Source organism: Syngnathus scovelli, chromosome 13 (genome assembly GCF_024217435.2).
Source record: "Syngnathus scovelli strain Florida chromosome 13, RoL_Ssco_1.2, whole genome shotgun sequence".
NCBI lineage: Eukaryota > Metazoa > Chordata > Actinopteri > Syngnathiformes > Syngnathidae > Syngnathus > Syngnathus scovelli.
In genome coordinates, this window is record NC_090859.1 from 4714477 (window position 1) to 4729790 (window position 15314).

Here is a 15314-nt window from a genome sequence, read left to right on the forward strand (position 1 = left end):
ACCGCTGTTGTGCGGCACCGCTTTGCCGGGCGGAGGGATATGTGACCAGACACACGGTCACTGGGGAGAAGAGTGGTGTGTTGATCGCATGTCCGTCCCCCAGGCAAATAGTGCCATATACCGTAATTTACGGACTATAAGTTGCGGTTTTTTTCATAGTTTGGGTGGGGGGGCAACTTATACTCAGGAGCGACTTATATATGTTTTTTTTTCACAAATTATACTTGATCATTAAGACATCACTTACTTACAAGTATAGTTGACCACTTCCCATGTTATTTTTAGTATAGTTGATCACTTCACATGCTTTTATATCTTTATCTTGAACATATTCAAAACATAAAAAATAGAGAAAACATCAAATAAAGCAATTAACACTTTAAAGCACCATATCCAAGTCTGCTGTATGTACACTTGCTCCATTTTTGCTCCGCTTATATTTATTATTATTGTTTATTATTATTTGTTTATTTACCATTTATTCAACACTCTTATTTATTCAATGTTTGTGCCAATTTGTTTTTTTTTGTGTTGCTTGTATCCATATGTGTACTATCTCACCGAGGGATAGTGGGAACGTAATTTCAATCTCTTTGTGTGTCTTGGTATATGAAAAAAATCGACAATAAAGCAGACTTTGACTTTGATAAAACAACCAAATAAACAAAACAAAAAACTACATCTGAAAAAAATTATATTATCAGACGAAACTAGATGAGGGCGCTCTAAATTTCACCGTTGGCCGTGACTCATCAACTGGGTGGGCTTAAGAAAAATGGCACCAAAAAGAAACTCATATTTTGTAGGTCACAAACTTCAAGTTGTAAAATATGCAGCTGAAAACAGTAATCGAGCAGCAGAAAGAAAGTTTGGAGAACCGTGATGTACCAAGGGATTACTATTTCAAGTGACGTCAGTGGCACGGCGCGGCACGGCGGTTGTTTACATAAAGGACAAACGTACCCACGTAAGGACTACCGGCATCATTAGCGGTGATCATTTCTAAGTGACACGGAGGACAAAGAGTTTGAAGGAATTAAGGATTTGGAGTGACATAGAAGGTTTGAAAAACTATTATGGCTTTTACGCACGCCCGGACCTACTCTACTGAGTCGGGGGCCGGCGCTTGGCCGACTGGTTGTCCGCGAACGGTGCATGGGGCTCGGACATGGCCATTACGCACGCCCGGTCCTATGCCATGGAGCTCTCGTTTCTGGAAGTCCACGCCGCCACACGCTTAGAAGTTTGTTTTGTTTAATAAAGAGCCGTTTACCGAACCCACGTCTATCCTTGTACTTTGTTAACGCTACAATATAGTTATATACTAGATCTGTGGAATAAAGACGAGGCTGACGTCAGGGCGCACGCGCGGCAATGTTGACAAAGGACGAGGAATTTGATCGATGGATTTAATGGATTTAAAGTGCACGGATGGTTTGATAATATTATTGCTTATATTATAGTTATTTGAAATATAGTTTATCTATCGTTATATGAGCCTGTGGAATATTTTGAAGTGCAAGCGCCCTCAGCCGCGCGCACCCATTGTTGATAAAGAACGATCGATGGATTTAATGAATTGGAGTGACACCGATGATTTTATAAACGTGTTATTCATGTAATCGTTTTCTTTAATAACTATGTTACGTCAGGCCCATTCTCAGCTCTTCGTTTGTGTTTGTCACGTTAGCATACCTATCATTTAGCCTGTTGTTGCTATCGTATAGAACGATCGATGGATTTAATGAATTGGAGTGACACTGATGGGTTTATAAACATGTTATTTATGTGATAGTTGTCCTAAATCACTCTATATGTTACGTCAGGCCCATTCTCAGCTCTTTGTTTGTGTTTGTCACGTTAGCATACCTATCATTTAGCCTGTTGTTGCTATCGTTTAGCCTGTTGTTGCTCGTTCATGTTTTTGGTGTGGGATTTTGTCGAATAAATTGCCCCCCAAAATGCGACTTATACTCCGGAGCGACATATAATTTTTTTTTTTCACTTTTTGGGGCATTTTATGGCTGGTGTTACTTATACTCCGGAGCGACTTATAGTCCGGAAAATACAGTACTCCCTTTTATTAACACAAAGAAGAGACAGAACGAGATCAAGACGGACATTACTGAAGAAAGGAAGCTTTCATACACAAACCCTCTTTAAGGTGGACAAAAGAAATGCATATGATGCCGCTTTTAAGTTAAAGGCAGTCGATTTGGCTCTTAACGAAGGGAAAAGAGCTGCTGCGTTTACTGTAGAGCACAGGTGTCAAACTCAAGGCCCGGGGGCCCAGATACGGCCCGCCACATCATTTTACGTGGCCCGCAAAGACAAATTGTGCATCAAATTTGTGTGTCATTACGAGAATTGCAAGTTGTCTTCACTTTTAATAATATATATTTTTTTAAATATTTGACCAGTTTTTACTCGTCTAATTTGAATACGAGTTATTTGTCAGTTTGTTTTGTAGCTTTTACTGAATATAATATGAGGTGCTCATACATTTATTTTGGGTTGACAGTCATAATGGCCCTCCAAAAGAAGCTATGACTACAATGTGGCCTGCGAAAAAATATGAGTTTGATACCCCTGCTGTAGAGCTTTCTTCTGGCCACTAGAGTGCACCAGGCTATTGTTGATGACATCTTGTTGAGTCACCCTTTTCAGTATTTTTTTTTCCTGGTCATGTCTTCTCCGGAGCTTTCGTGTAGCTCGTATCGCATTGCCAACTTTACCCCTGTAAGTGGTCCCATTTTATTTATTATTAGTTGTGTGTTGCTTGTTGTTAGAGTTGTGCTCACTCCAACTTATTTTGCAAGAACCACACGGGAGACACTTAAGTAAGTCCTTTTAGACACCTGCAGGTGGAGAGTCCATTCATCGATGTACATACAGCGATGATCGAATGAAGTCTGACTCTCCCTCCTGCAAGAGCATATTATATATATTAAGAAAAACAGAGTGGGGGTAAGAGTGGACTGGATAGAGAAAGCCCTTGTCCTCTAGTCAAAACATATCAGGGGGTGTTTTACGACGTTGTGTAGGATGGGACAAGCTAGGTTATTTATTACCAGTTACATTCCACTATAAGCATAAAACTAATCTAACCAGGTTATTTATTACAGGTTGCATTCCAACATAATCATACGATAAGGATAATCTGGAAAACCCTGACACTTGTGTTCCCTGCACATTACATTTATTATGGTCGTCGCTGAGATTTATACATGTTTGTATGTTTGCAGAGCTCCATCTCTGTCAATAAAGGATATGTTAATAAAAGGTATGTGTCCCTAAAGAACCATCTCTTTCCTGACAATATTCTTTGTGTATATTCTCTTAAAAATGGTAATTAAACATTAAAAGACCTGCGGCTTATGGTCCGGTGCAGCTTATATATGAACAAAACAAGATTTCCCCCTAAATTTAGCTGGTGCGGCTTATAATCAGGTGCGGTTTATAGTCCTGAAATTATGGTGCTTAATTTTGATTAATTTTAATTCGTCAGATAGTTGCACAAAATAAAATCCTCTGGGTCAGGATGATTTATTTTGTGCAACCACTTGACAAAATAAAACTGAGAAAATTCAGCAGCAATTTCTTTCAGTGGGCAACATGTCCACCCTGGGGGAAAAAAAGCTGGAACAGGGGCAAAAAGACTTGCAAAGATATGGAATGCTTTTGAGCACTCTGCCCTGCCCGCATATTGGATGCAATATGTCATATGCAGACATATTGGATACATATCCGATTTACATCCACATACAGAAGAGCCCCACATTCGAATTTATTTTAAGGTGATCTGAATTGAAAAAAGTAAACTGATAAATGTGAATATTTTCAAACAACGTATTGGTTTGAATATTAAATATTTAGTTATTAATTTGAATCACGTTTGAAAAATATTCAAAAATCATTGCATTATGTTTTTGTTCATTTTACACAATGTCCCAACTTCATAGGATTTGAAGATTGTACTTTGCATCGTCAGCCGCCTGAAAAAATAAATTGTGTTCTAAAAGAGTAACTTGATCTACATACCACTGTGTTGTGGGACTGATTCAATATGGATGTAGGGTGAAAACTGACTTTCTTCTCCTTATTACTAGAGGGCAGCTTTGTCTCAGGGTTAATATGAAGCAGATTTGGGTACATGCCAGCAACTAAGGCTGCCTTCACCACTGCCCAGTTTTCTGAGTTGATGTTCACATCTCGTATATCACTTTCCCCATGGGCCCTCACAAAGCCTGGAGGAAAAATAGGAATAATGAAGAGATAATTTATTGCATTGACATATATAAAAATATTTCAGGAAGACAATGAGAAGAAAACCAAAGAAAGAAGACAATGACAGACAACCTTTATACATTTGAGTGTAAATGTGATCAATTAAAACGGACCAGTTGCACGAAGGTGTCTCAGCAGCTGCGTTCTCATGCCAAGAATCATGTCCATGGTGGCATTAGAAAGATAGTTCTTTTCACAGAAGGACCTCTCTGAGCCATCATTGCGAGCCTTCTGCCATGCCTAACAGACCAAAAGCAATGTCAACATATGTATTAGAGATTTGGCAAAATTGTACATTCATTGACAAAAGTGTTCCAATAACTAAATAATCTCTCATACTATTAATAATCTTCCATATCCCGCAAATTTCGGACTATAAGCCGCAACTTTTTTCTCAAATTTTGAACCCTGCGGCTAATATAGGATTTTTTCCGTGATTTTTGTGATGACTTGATCACTTTTATACACTTGTAAAAAGGCTGTGGACCGCTGTTGTGCGGCACAGCTTTGCTGGACGGAGGGATATGTGACACGGTCACTGGGGAGAAAAATGGTGTGTTGATCGCATGTCCATCCGCCAGGCAAATAGTGCCGTATAATTCACACAAAAAAAGGGACAGAACGAGATCAAGACGGACATTACTGAAAGGAAGCTTTTATACACAAATTGTCATTATGGGAGACAAAAGAAGGATTGTTTTCCGTGATTTTTGTGATGACTTGATCAGGAAGGAAGCTTTTATACTCAAGCCGTCATTATGGAGGACAAAAGAAATGCATATGATGCCGCTTTAAGTTAAAGGCAGTCGATGTTGATGACATTGTGTTGCGTCACCCTTTTCTTTATTTCCCAGTTACGTCTACTCTGGAGCTATACGTGTAGCTCACTAGTAACTTAGCACTTTGTGCATGAATAAAATTAGCATGAACAGACCCTCGTCATGGAAAATGCTAGAAGAAATGCATAAAAGCGACGACGAAAGAGAGACTAAGAAAGTGTGTGGCGAAGGATATCTAACGCTATTCCAATCGGACACTGAGGAGGAAGACTTCGATGGTTTCAGTGCACAGGAGGAAGATGAAGACAGCTTTTACTGGCTCATTTTTTTTACTTTTACTGGAATATTGTTTTGACCATCCCTGTTAGTGCTGTGCTACCGTCTTGCTGCTGTGTTACCGCTGCGTCTCAGTGACTGTTACCGGTGTGTTTTTTTTTTCAATTCAGCCCTATTAGTGCGGTGTTACTTTCGTGTTGCTGCAGTATTACTGCCTGTATTACTGGTATTACTGTCACAGTAATTTCTTGGAAAGAAATGTTAAGGTATGTTATTAAAACTTTAAAAAGGCTTTCTGTGTACTGTCTTCCTTTGTAAGTAACTCGCGTGCACACTTCTGTGTTGTTGCGGTCCTACTGCTGCGTCACAGGCAGCGTTTAGAAAGGCACGTTAAAGTATGTTATTAAAACTTTAAAAATGCTTTCTGTGTACTGTCTTTGTTTGTAAAAGTCATGCGCACATGCGGCTTATAGTCCGGTGCGGCTTATAGTCCGGTGCGGCTTATACCATAAGAGAAAAACTGAACTATCCCAGAAATTTAGCTGGTGCGGCTTATTGTCCGGTGCAGCTAATAGTCCGAAAATTACGGTAGTAATTATTGGCGGCTTGGTGGGGCACTGGTTAGCACGTCCGCCTCACAGTTAGGAGTGTGCCGGTTCGATTCCACCTCCGACCCTCCCTGTGTGGAGTTTGCATGTTCTCCCCGAGCCCGCGTGGGTTTTCTCCGGGTACTCCGGTTTCCTCCCACATCCCAAAAACATCCTTGATAGGCCGATTCAGCACTACAAAATGCCCCTGAGTGCGAGTGCGGATGACTGTTTGTCTTTGTGTGCTCTGCAGTCGGCTAGCAACCGGTTCAGGGTGTCCTCCGCCTACTGCCCGATGACTGCTGGGATAGGCTCCAGCATGCCCACGACCCCCGTGGGGAAAAAGCGGTACAGAAAATGGATGGATGGATGGATGGATGGATGGATGGATGGATGGATGGACGGACGGACGGACGGACGGACGGACGGACGGACGGACGGACGGACGGACGGACGGACGGACGGACGGATGGATGGATAATTATTTGTGAAAATGTCTCTTGTACATAAGTCAGTATTGTACTGGGTACTGAATAGAGAATTAAAATTACCTGAAAAATTCTCAGCATGGTCATGTGGTCACTGAAGCTGTTGGAAGCGAAATGTTTACGACACTGAAGAGCAGCCCTCTTCTGAGAGCCCTGGACAGGGAGAATAAAGGGGTCCCGATAACCTAATGTACAGGCGATGGTCAAAATGGGGTCTAGACACTTCAGCACTACAGCACATAGGACCATCTTTCCCAGATTGGGCTCAACAGGTAGATCAGCCAAATGGAAGCCAAGGTCAGTCAAGTCTTCATTCTCATTCATAGCATCTATTGTCTGATGAAAAAGACATGATTGAAACAATACCCACCATGTATGTGATGCATTCATTGTTACTCATCCATTATAAGCATTTCTTACCTTAAGAATCTGCACAGCACTCTTTACAGCATGTGCTGTAGGAGGTTGTGGAGCCTTGGACAAGAACTCAGATACTGGAGAGGGAGTCAGCAATTTGGTCTGCAGACATAATTCCTAACACAAAAACACACAGACACAAACACACAGAAAGACAGACACACACACGAAACAAAAATGAATACTTTGGTAAGGAATTTTAGCATCTACGTTCTAGCCAGGCTGGAGACAATTATTTGCTGTTCTTCCCATTCCACTGCAAATTGGCAGTTGATTTGTGATTTTATAATTATGTACAGTTATATGCAAAAGTTTGGGCACCCCTGATCACTGTTCCCTCTAAGCTGCGCAGCTGCACAATTGCGCACTGCTCGCACAGTCTCTGCGGACAAGAAACTCTATGCTGCACACAAAATAAATTTCAGCATAAATTGATTGATTAATATCTAATGTTAGACGTAATCTAATCTAATTAAGTGGCCGAATGATTTTCTTTCTGTGCCTTTTTGTAGTGTAAATCAGTGATTAACAGGTGTCCAGCCAATGCTATGATATGGTTCACTTACGCTTACATAGCCAATCATAGCATTGACAGTGCCTGAAAATGTGTCCTGCCCATCTGTGCCGTGCAGGTTAGCTAGCTAACAACAGTGCGGCGGAGTCAAGAGATGCAAACGCTAAGTTAGCTAACCCCTTTCTCATGGCGAAATGAACGAGCAGCGACACATCCACTCGCCATGCCAAAGTATATAAGAGATGTGGCGGTTCTTTTAATCAGCTCAGTGACCTAGTGGTAGAGTGTCCGCCCTGAGACTGGAAGGTTGTGGGTTCAAACCCCAGCCGGGTCATACCGAAGACTATTAAAATGGGACCCATTGCCTCCCTGCTTGGCACTCAGCATTAAGGGTTGGAATTGGGGGGTTAGATCACCAAATGATTCCCGAGCGCGGCACCACTGCTGCTCACTCCTCCCCTCTCCCCCAGGGGATGGATCAAAATCACACGGGGATGGGTTAAATGCAGAGGACAAATTTCTCCACACCCAGATGTGTGTGTGACAATCATTGGGACTTTAACTTTTAAGATGGAATGGCTGTCGGAGTGTGTGCAAATAAAAGAGCAAACGGTGAAACTGGGTGTGATTTTTTCTTTTTCGAATGAGAAAGGTCTACTATGCAAAGCACGCAGAGTTTACAGAGGGAAAATATGGACTGAATGGAAGTTTGGCTACCTCAAGTGTTACATTCAGCAGAAATGTCATTTGAAAGCTGTTGGAATTGTACAAAGACTCAAGATGGGACAGGGGATCGGTACATTATTGCGGGTGAGCGCAAAAGAACGACAGAAAAGGAATGAGCTGTCACACAAAACAAAATCCGACCCCAAGCTTATAAAGTTCTCGTTGTCTATTTATTTATTTATTTAATCTAGTGTTGCACACAGTGGTCCACAGTGTGTACAGGAAGCTTGAAAAATTAGAGGGAACATTGCCCATGATCATTTTCAAGATTTTCCTTTATAAATCATTGGTTGTTCAGAACAGCAATTTCAGTAAAATATATACAGTAATCCCTCGCTATATCACGGTTCAACTTTCACGGCTTCGCTGCTTCACGTTTTTTTTTCACAGTGAATTGTGTTATGGGTTCAGATGAAAAAGACAATACAGAGCGAAGTCAGGCCGCAGAGGTGCACTATATAGTACGTACTGATGACTAAAATTATTATTTTACTGTTATCTGGAAGAAAGTGTTTACTTTTCTTTGTTAAACAAATGCTTGGGCCTGAAAACAAGTTTTACCTGTATAATAAAAAATTAAAAAAAAGGTTTCTACTGCACAGATTTCACCTATCACGGGTTCTTTTTGGAACGTAACCCCAGCAAAAAAGGAGGGATTACTGTAGCAGACAAACAGTAATATTTGAGAAGTGAGATGAAGTTTACAGAATTTACAGAAAGTTTGCAATCATTACTTAAACTTTAAGTTTAAACTTAATCTTTAAGTCTTAAAGATAGGCCGGTGCATACATTTGGGCACCCTTGTTGTTTTTTGATTTGAAAACCTTTAGCACTTATTATTGGAACACAAAATTTGTTTGGTAAACGCATTCAAAATGATCAGGGGTGCACAAACTTTTTCATACGACTGTATATGTAATTAATAATGATAAATTCTGTGATACATACAGTCAAACCTCGCTTTTCACCCACAATCCGTTCCAGAAGGCGGTTTGAGAAGTGAATCGGTCTAATTCCGAATCTATTTTTCCCATTACAAATAATGTAAAAAATGTTAATCCATTCCAAGACTAAAAAAAAAAACGCTTTTTTTAAGCATTTTTTCATTTGCATATTTTTGTTCGATCGCGCAACTGCACCGCGCTGGTCGCATCATTGTGACAGAGCCGTCGCTGAAATTTAGAAAATATTTTTAAAGTCCTGATGTACTTTCCAAAATTTAAGTGGACCAAAGTGCGCAGGGAGCTTAATTTGGTCTGATCGCGCAACCGCAGGGCGCCGGGCGCTCACTGTCGCATTGCTTTAAGAGCGTCTTTGTGTTTTAGGATGGCTTTACTGCTCCCACTTGCTTTCTTTGGAGGCATGATTAGGGGTTAATACAATCCTCAAGGTAACGAAAATACAATAACGAACGGAGTCAGTCGGCATCTGGGCCGCGCGGTCGGGTTTTCTCGGCACATCTCGCGAGGTTCGACCTCCGAATTTTGTTCGACAACCGAAGCAAAAAAATCTTGAAATTTCCGTTTAAATTCCGATTTGTTCGAGAACCGGGACGTTCGAAAACCAAGGTTTAACTGTATTTGTTTTCATAAAAACCTGTGACGCACCGAGGCCACAATAGGTGACGCGCAAAGTGACGAGGGATTACTATATATATTTTATAAATGGTGAGCAGATCACAGAAACCCTACATTTGGCCAATAAAGATTGTTGATTTTGATAACAGTAATAGTGAACACAGGCTTTCACTTGATCTGATTTCATCTCTAGTATTTATGGTTCTGTGCATCCAATTTGCTTGGTCATGGACACAATATAGTAACATAGTCACAACAACAAACCTTACACTGATATCAAAAGTGTAAACAGCAGTGACATGTGGTGAGGTTCATGACTGGGGAGGCATTAAAAGGAAAATGACTTTATAATAAAAACAATTGAATTTGTTTTTTCCCTTTTCATAATGGCAGGGGAGGCATGGCCCTTGCCTCCTCTGACCGCACGTCCCTGGTAAACAGGATCTACCTGCAGAGGCATTCGTAGCAGCTGTGGAACCTGAAACTCCTGCATATTGTTGAACCTTAGTTGACTGAAGAGGTGGAAGCAAATCCCTGGTTGGCAGCGTCCGGCTCTGTGGACATGTTTGACTTTCAGGTTCATGTTCAATTTTGTCAAACACTTGTTATCATTGAGTAAATGGGCACAGCTATTTCAAATTTGTATCAAACAAAATACAATATGAGTAGCATGACAAATTCTCAATATGGACATTATAGTTGTTACCTTCCTCTTCGTTGAAGAGCGCTGGCTTTTGAAATCCAGACTGTCTTTAACATTGAGATGCGACTGATGGTATCAAAAGATTTCTATAAAAATAAAAAAAAAGACGTGTTTACAGATATGTCTATTGATAACTACAAATGTTGTGAAATATTTTTGAAAACTTTCATACCTCTTTGACTTTTCCAGAATCAATCACAAAGACAACATCATTAATGGTGATGCTTGTCTCAGCAATGTTAGTAGAAAGAATCTGAGCAGTGGTGAAAGGTACAGCAAGTTTTTTTTACAATTAATCTAATTTGTTTATTGTGTGAAGGCTTCGCCTTCACACATTGTTATTCTACTTTATTATTATTATTATTCAACTTATTCCTCCCACTTTTTTGGCACCTAACTAGTCCTACATGCTTCAACCGATTCACCCCGTTCAAACTTTCACACATTCCAAAAATTCATGGCATGCTTGCTACCATTTTTTTTTGTTGATAACATTTACCGTTTTTGTGTAATTAGCAAATTTGTGACTTTTAAATCTCCATTCATTCTTAATGGCGATTTCAACACGAGCCATTTTCCCGCGTGGGTTTGAATTTTACAGTGGGCGGAATTTATTTTCGAAAAAAGTAGAATAACAATAGTGTGAAGGTCTTCGCCTTCACACGCAATTTCTCCAGGAATTGCAGATTGCTAGTTACAAACAGTATACATCAAATATATCTCAATATTTAAAATCAATTGAAGAATGATGGCTTTCCTCTGAAACATAACATGTATTCTTGCATGTAAATATAGAAAAATATGTGCTTACAATCTTTCTAACACTCGGTGGAGACTTCTTCATGGCTTTTTTCTGTTCAATGCTTGGCATGTCTGAATGAAGTGTGAACACCTGGTACCTGAGAGAAATATACATGTCATAGCCATGCTTTAGAATGGTGTTATACCTGACATGAATGGCGTCATGAGGATAATCTGGGACAAGCTATTTTAATGGCAGCAATGAGCCATCCTTATTTGCCACTGGTGGACATAACTTTCAAGCCTATCTCAGTGGTCCGCAAATTGTATAGGATAAGATATATAAAGCCCCTCTCTCATTGAGCGGCAAGCAATTGTGAATTGTTTCAAAGGTAACTAATGCCTGACAGTATTCATCAGGGTTTGGTAAAGGCCAAAAATGCCAAGCAGTCGGCAGACCAGCAGCAGACTTTCACCTGTTCTTTCATGTCCCCGTAGGAATTTGAACATGCGACAAGAAAAATCACCAAAACTAGAGGCAAACGTTTTGCAAACATTTGCAACCTTGAACAAACGCTGACGAACTCTGACGTGAAAGCAACATAAGCTGCCTTCTTAAACATTTGCCGCTCGATGGGATTCATGCCTAAGGATTTAATGCAGGAGGTGGAGATCAACCCTATAACATATGGGTTCCCCCAGGCCTCAACCACTTTGGCTATGCCAACCTTGTATTATTTTGACCTCACAGTCCTTATTACTGTGCAGCCTTGAATATGCATTTTATGAAATACTGTACTTTGGTTAGAGATCAGTGAGTTGGAAACAATTGATCTGCTGTGTCGACCACTAACAGGAGCAGACGAAAGAAGACTGTATTTTGGATACTTGAGTCATACTGGCATCCCAAATACAGGATGTAATGAGGAGCAGCCAGCAGAGGTATTTGCTATCCAATCAAAAAAGTACCACTCAACCTAAACCGACGGTTAGTGCACTACTAAAGGTTTGGTTAGTATAACAAATGATCTGCTTATTTTTTAAGCGGATTACCTTTTGGAAACGGTGGAAAATCTTGTATCATCGTAGAGAATCCGGTCCCTGAGCGATACAATGTCATCATATCCAGGAAGAAAAATTAGCACCGCACCTGAGACAAACAGCTATGATCACTTTTGAGCAGATTCAGAAGTACAGTTTCTTGAATGTGGTACATAATTAAGATTTTTTTCCAAACATAACTGGCAAAATAACTATCAATTTCATGCACTCAAGTGCATGTTTTTGTTATTTGAATCTGATGCAAATATTTACAATTTTTCCTTGTAATGAATGAGCTGTGATTGAGTTTAATACATTGACTAGCTAAGGAGTTCTGTTGAACAATAAACAGCCAATGTGTCCTTATTTCCGTAATACTATAACCGGTGAACTTGAATATAGATTTCCTTCCAAGAAATGACTGTCTAGTTTTGCATTTCAACTACTCCGTATTTGCAAAGGATATATTGTTAAAGGTCTTTGGATAAAAATGGTGCTGAATTTGAGGAAACAATTTTACCCTGTTGCAGCTTGTATAATTATTGTTTCAGAACTAAAATTGCCGTTCAATGGAATTTTTTCCAGGAAGGGCCAGTAAAGAGATTGTTATGAGACACACCATCACACGTGGTTGAGCAGATCATGTGCAGCAGGTCCATGATGAGATCTAGGTCTACAAACTCATCATCAAAGATGTGATGATACAGTTTGAGCAGGTCCTGGTCTTCGGAGGTTTGCTCAGCACTGGCACACTGAACCATTGGGGTCTCATTCTGGTCTTTTGTTTTAATGGCACTGCACAAACAAAGATATCCAAGCAATTACATGACTATTTCTTTATGCATTATTCAGGATTACACCACACAAAATTTCATTTTTTATGGCAATAAGATCATGAATACAAGTCGCCAAAATTCACCAATTCTTTGAAGAACTTTTATGGACAGAATTTCTAGGCGCAGTACTGTACTGGTCCTTTGTGGTGAAGAGGGTGCTGAGCCCAAAGGCGAAGCTCTCGATTTACTGGTCGATCAATGTTCCTAACCTCAACCATGGACACAAACTGTCGGTCGTGACCGAAAGAACAAGATCCCAGATACAACCAGCCGAAATGAGTTTCCTCCAACTCTGACCATAACCAAAATGATTTTTAATATAAAACTGATTTACATTAAGTAATACTGTGATATAATTGTACTTTAGCAGTTAATAAAACTAATTGATAACCCAATATTGATACAGTACAATATGACCATAAAGAATGTATATATACCATCAGTGCAGATCTGCATTTAGGAGCTGTCATACTCACATTGAAGACTGAAGAAGATCAACAGCATCTAATTGTTGTAAGCTTATTGCAAAGTCCAAGGCAGTCCTTTAATTAAAAGACATTTTAGTCTAAGTAGTGTTAGTCTCAGATGATGTAATGTGAAGACAAACCACATTTCGCTTGCGTTGGCAATAACATCAATAAATAAACAACGTATCATACCATCCATTTCCTGCCTTCAAGTTGATGTCCGCCCCCATGTTAAGCAACCGCTCCATCTCTGCGAGGAACCCTCGACCTGCTGTCACCATCAAAGATGTGGCCCCTGTCTTGCTGTGCATGTAGTTAACTAGGCAAGTCAATACAAACACGAGGACACAACTGGTCACGTTCCACAAGAAAATATGTCAAATAACTCTTGAGACTGCCCAACACATTTCATATACACGAAATGTTTTCTATTGTGTTCATTCAGGACTACATAGTCATACCATTAACATGTTCATAGAGAATGAGATTGAAGAGTTGAACAATATATTCCTGGTCTGCAATCATGAAAATATTAGCAATGCAAGTATCCATCTCTTTCACGAGCCATGGCTGCAACTGCTCTGAGCCTTTTACATTCTGCAACACAAGAAAACAAAAATGAAGCATTTACAGTCCTGCTCACCATTATTGGCAGTTAATGTACATAATGTGGAGTATCTCCTCAAAAAAATGAATCAAGTGAAACAATTTCTCGCTTTCTCATTTGACTTTTGAGTTCAATATACAGTATTTGCAGTTCATATTTAAGAATGGGTGTTTTTTAAACATATAGGTACAATTTATCTATTTAACTTTTATATACACTATATTTTAACTGTGGCGGCTCGGTGGCGCACTGGGTAGCACGTCCGCCTCACAGTTAGGAGGGTGCGGGTTCGATTCCACCTCCGGCCCTCCCTGTGTGGAGTTTGCATGTTCTCCCCGGGCCCGCGTGGGTTTTCTCCGGGCACTCCGGTTTCCTCCCACATTCCAAAAACATGCTTGGTAGGCCGATTGAAGACTCCAAATTGTCCCTAGGTGTGAGTGTGAGTCCGATTGGTTGTCTGTCTCTGTGTGCCCTGCGATTGGCTGGCAACCAGTTCAGGGTGTCCCCCGCCTACTGCCCGATGACGGCTGGGATAGGCTCCAGCACGCCCGCGACCCCCGTGGGGACTAAGCGGTTCAGAAAATGGATGGATGGATGGATGGATATTTTAACTGAATCATTAACATATTAGTGGTTTATATTTACAGTATATTTATTATAGATTTACAGTATTTGGCAAACTGTGTGTTTGCAAGGACATTACCAGTGTCTTGATGGTGCCTCCTTCATCCAGATCATTGCTGGCCCTGAATAAGTTAGAGGATGCCAGGTGTGTGTTTTGCCCATCTTCAATACTGATTTTCTCCTCTACTTTGTCCCTCTTTGTCAAAAGGTTCTGAGTCTCCTTCCCTGACAGGCAGAACTACAGTGAGGTGAACCAGACGATACTGTTGCTTCAAACACTAAGTAAATATTCATACTTCTCTGGGATTCTTCCTTGTTTTTGCCCACTTCTTTATTGTTAAAACCTGTGAACTTCAAAATGTCTTCAAGAAAATGTTGTTTCACTTCATACTGTCTTCCTTTGACTACAAAAAAAAAAAAACACAAGACAATTTATTCACAAGTCATGCAAAATAAAAGTTGAATATTCTCACAATGAGTAGCTAGCACATATTCATTAGTTCATTTGATTGTGTGAGATGGTGCTCCTTATTCCTGATTCATACTTTATTGAAATGGGTATAGTTCTTCATGTCTGAGTAGCAGACAGTGTAAAAAGCAGATAATGGCCTGTAAGAAATTCCTGTAATGTGTGATGTGTTCAC

The 15314-nt window shown here is 40.2% G+C and overlaps 1 protein-coding gene across 7 annotated transcripts in view; it reads right to left on the reverse strand.

Annotated features, from left to right (window-relative positions):
• The window catches only part of ythdc2 (YTH domain containing 2), a 49654-nt gene that overhangs the window by 17395 nt on the left and 16945 nt on the right, over window positions 1-15314 (reverse strand). For all 7 annotated transcript variants that reach the window (XR_007485418.1, XM_049738438.1, XM_049738437.1 and 4 more), the window contains 15 exons: window positions 14967-15074; window positions 14750-14895; window positions 13901-14036; window positions 13632-13758; window positions 13449-13514; window positions 12756-12931; window positions 12149-12245; window positions 11166-11253; window positions 10527-10607; window positions 10358-10440; window positions 10100-10205; window positions 6838-6951; window positions 6481-6753; window positions 4401-4527; window positions 4042-4247 (listed from right to left, as the gene is read on the reverse strand). Coding sequence is in view for 6 of the 7 variants with exons in the window: in XM_049738438.1 (XP_049594395.1) it covers window positions 4042-4247; window positions 4401-4527; window positions 6481-6753; window positions 6838-6951; window positions 10100-10205; window positions 10358-10440; window positions 10527-10607; window positions 11166-11253; window positions 12149-12245; window positions 12756-12931; window positions 13449-13514; window positions 13632-13758; window positions 13901-14036; window positions 14750-14895; window positions 14967-15074 (1934 nt within the window). In the remaining variant the exon portion in view is untranslated. The remainder of the gene's footprint in view (window positions 1-4041; window positions 4248-4400; window positions 4528-6480; window positions 6754-6837; window positions 6952-10099; window positions 10206-10357; window positions 10441-10526; window positions 10608-11165; window positions 11254-12148; window positions 12246-12755; window positions 12932-13448; window positions 13515-13631; window positions 13759-13900; window positions 14037-14749; window positions 14896-14966; window positions 15075-15314) is intronic.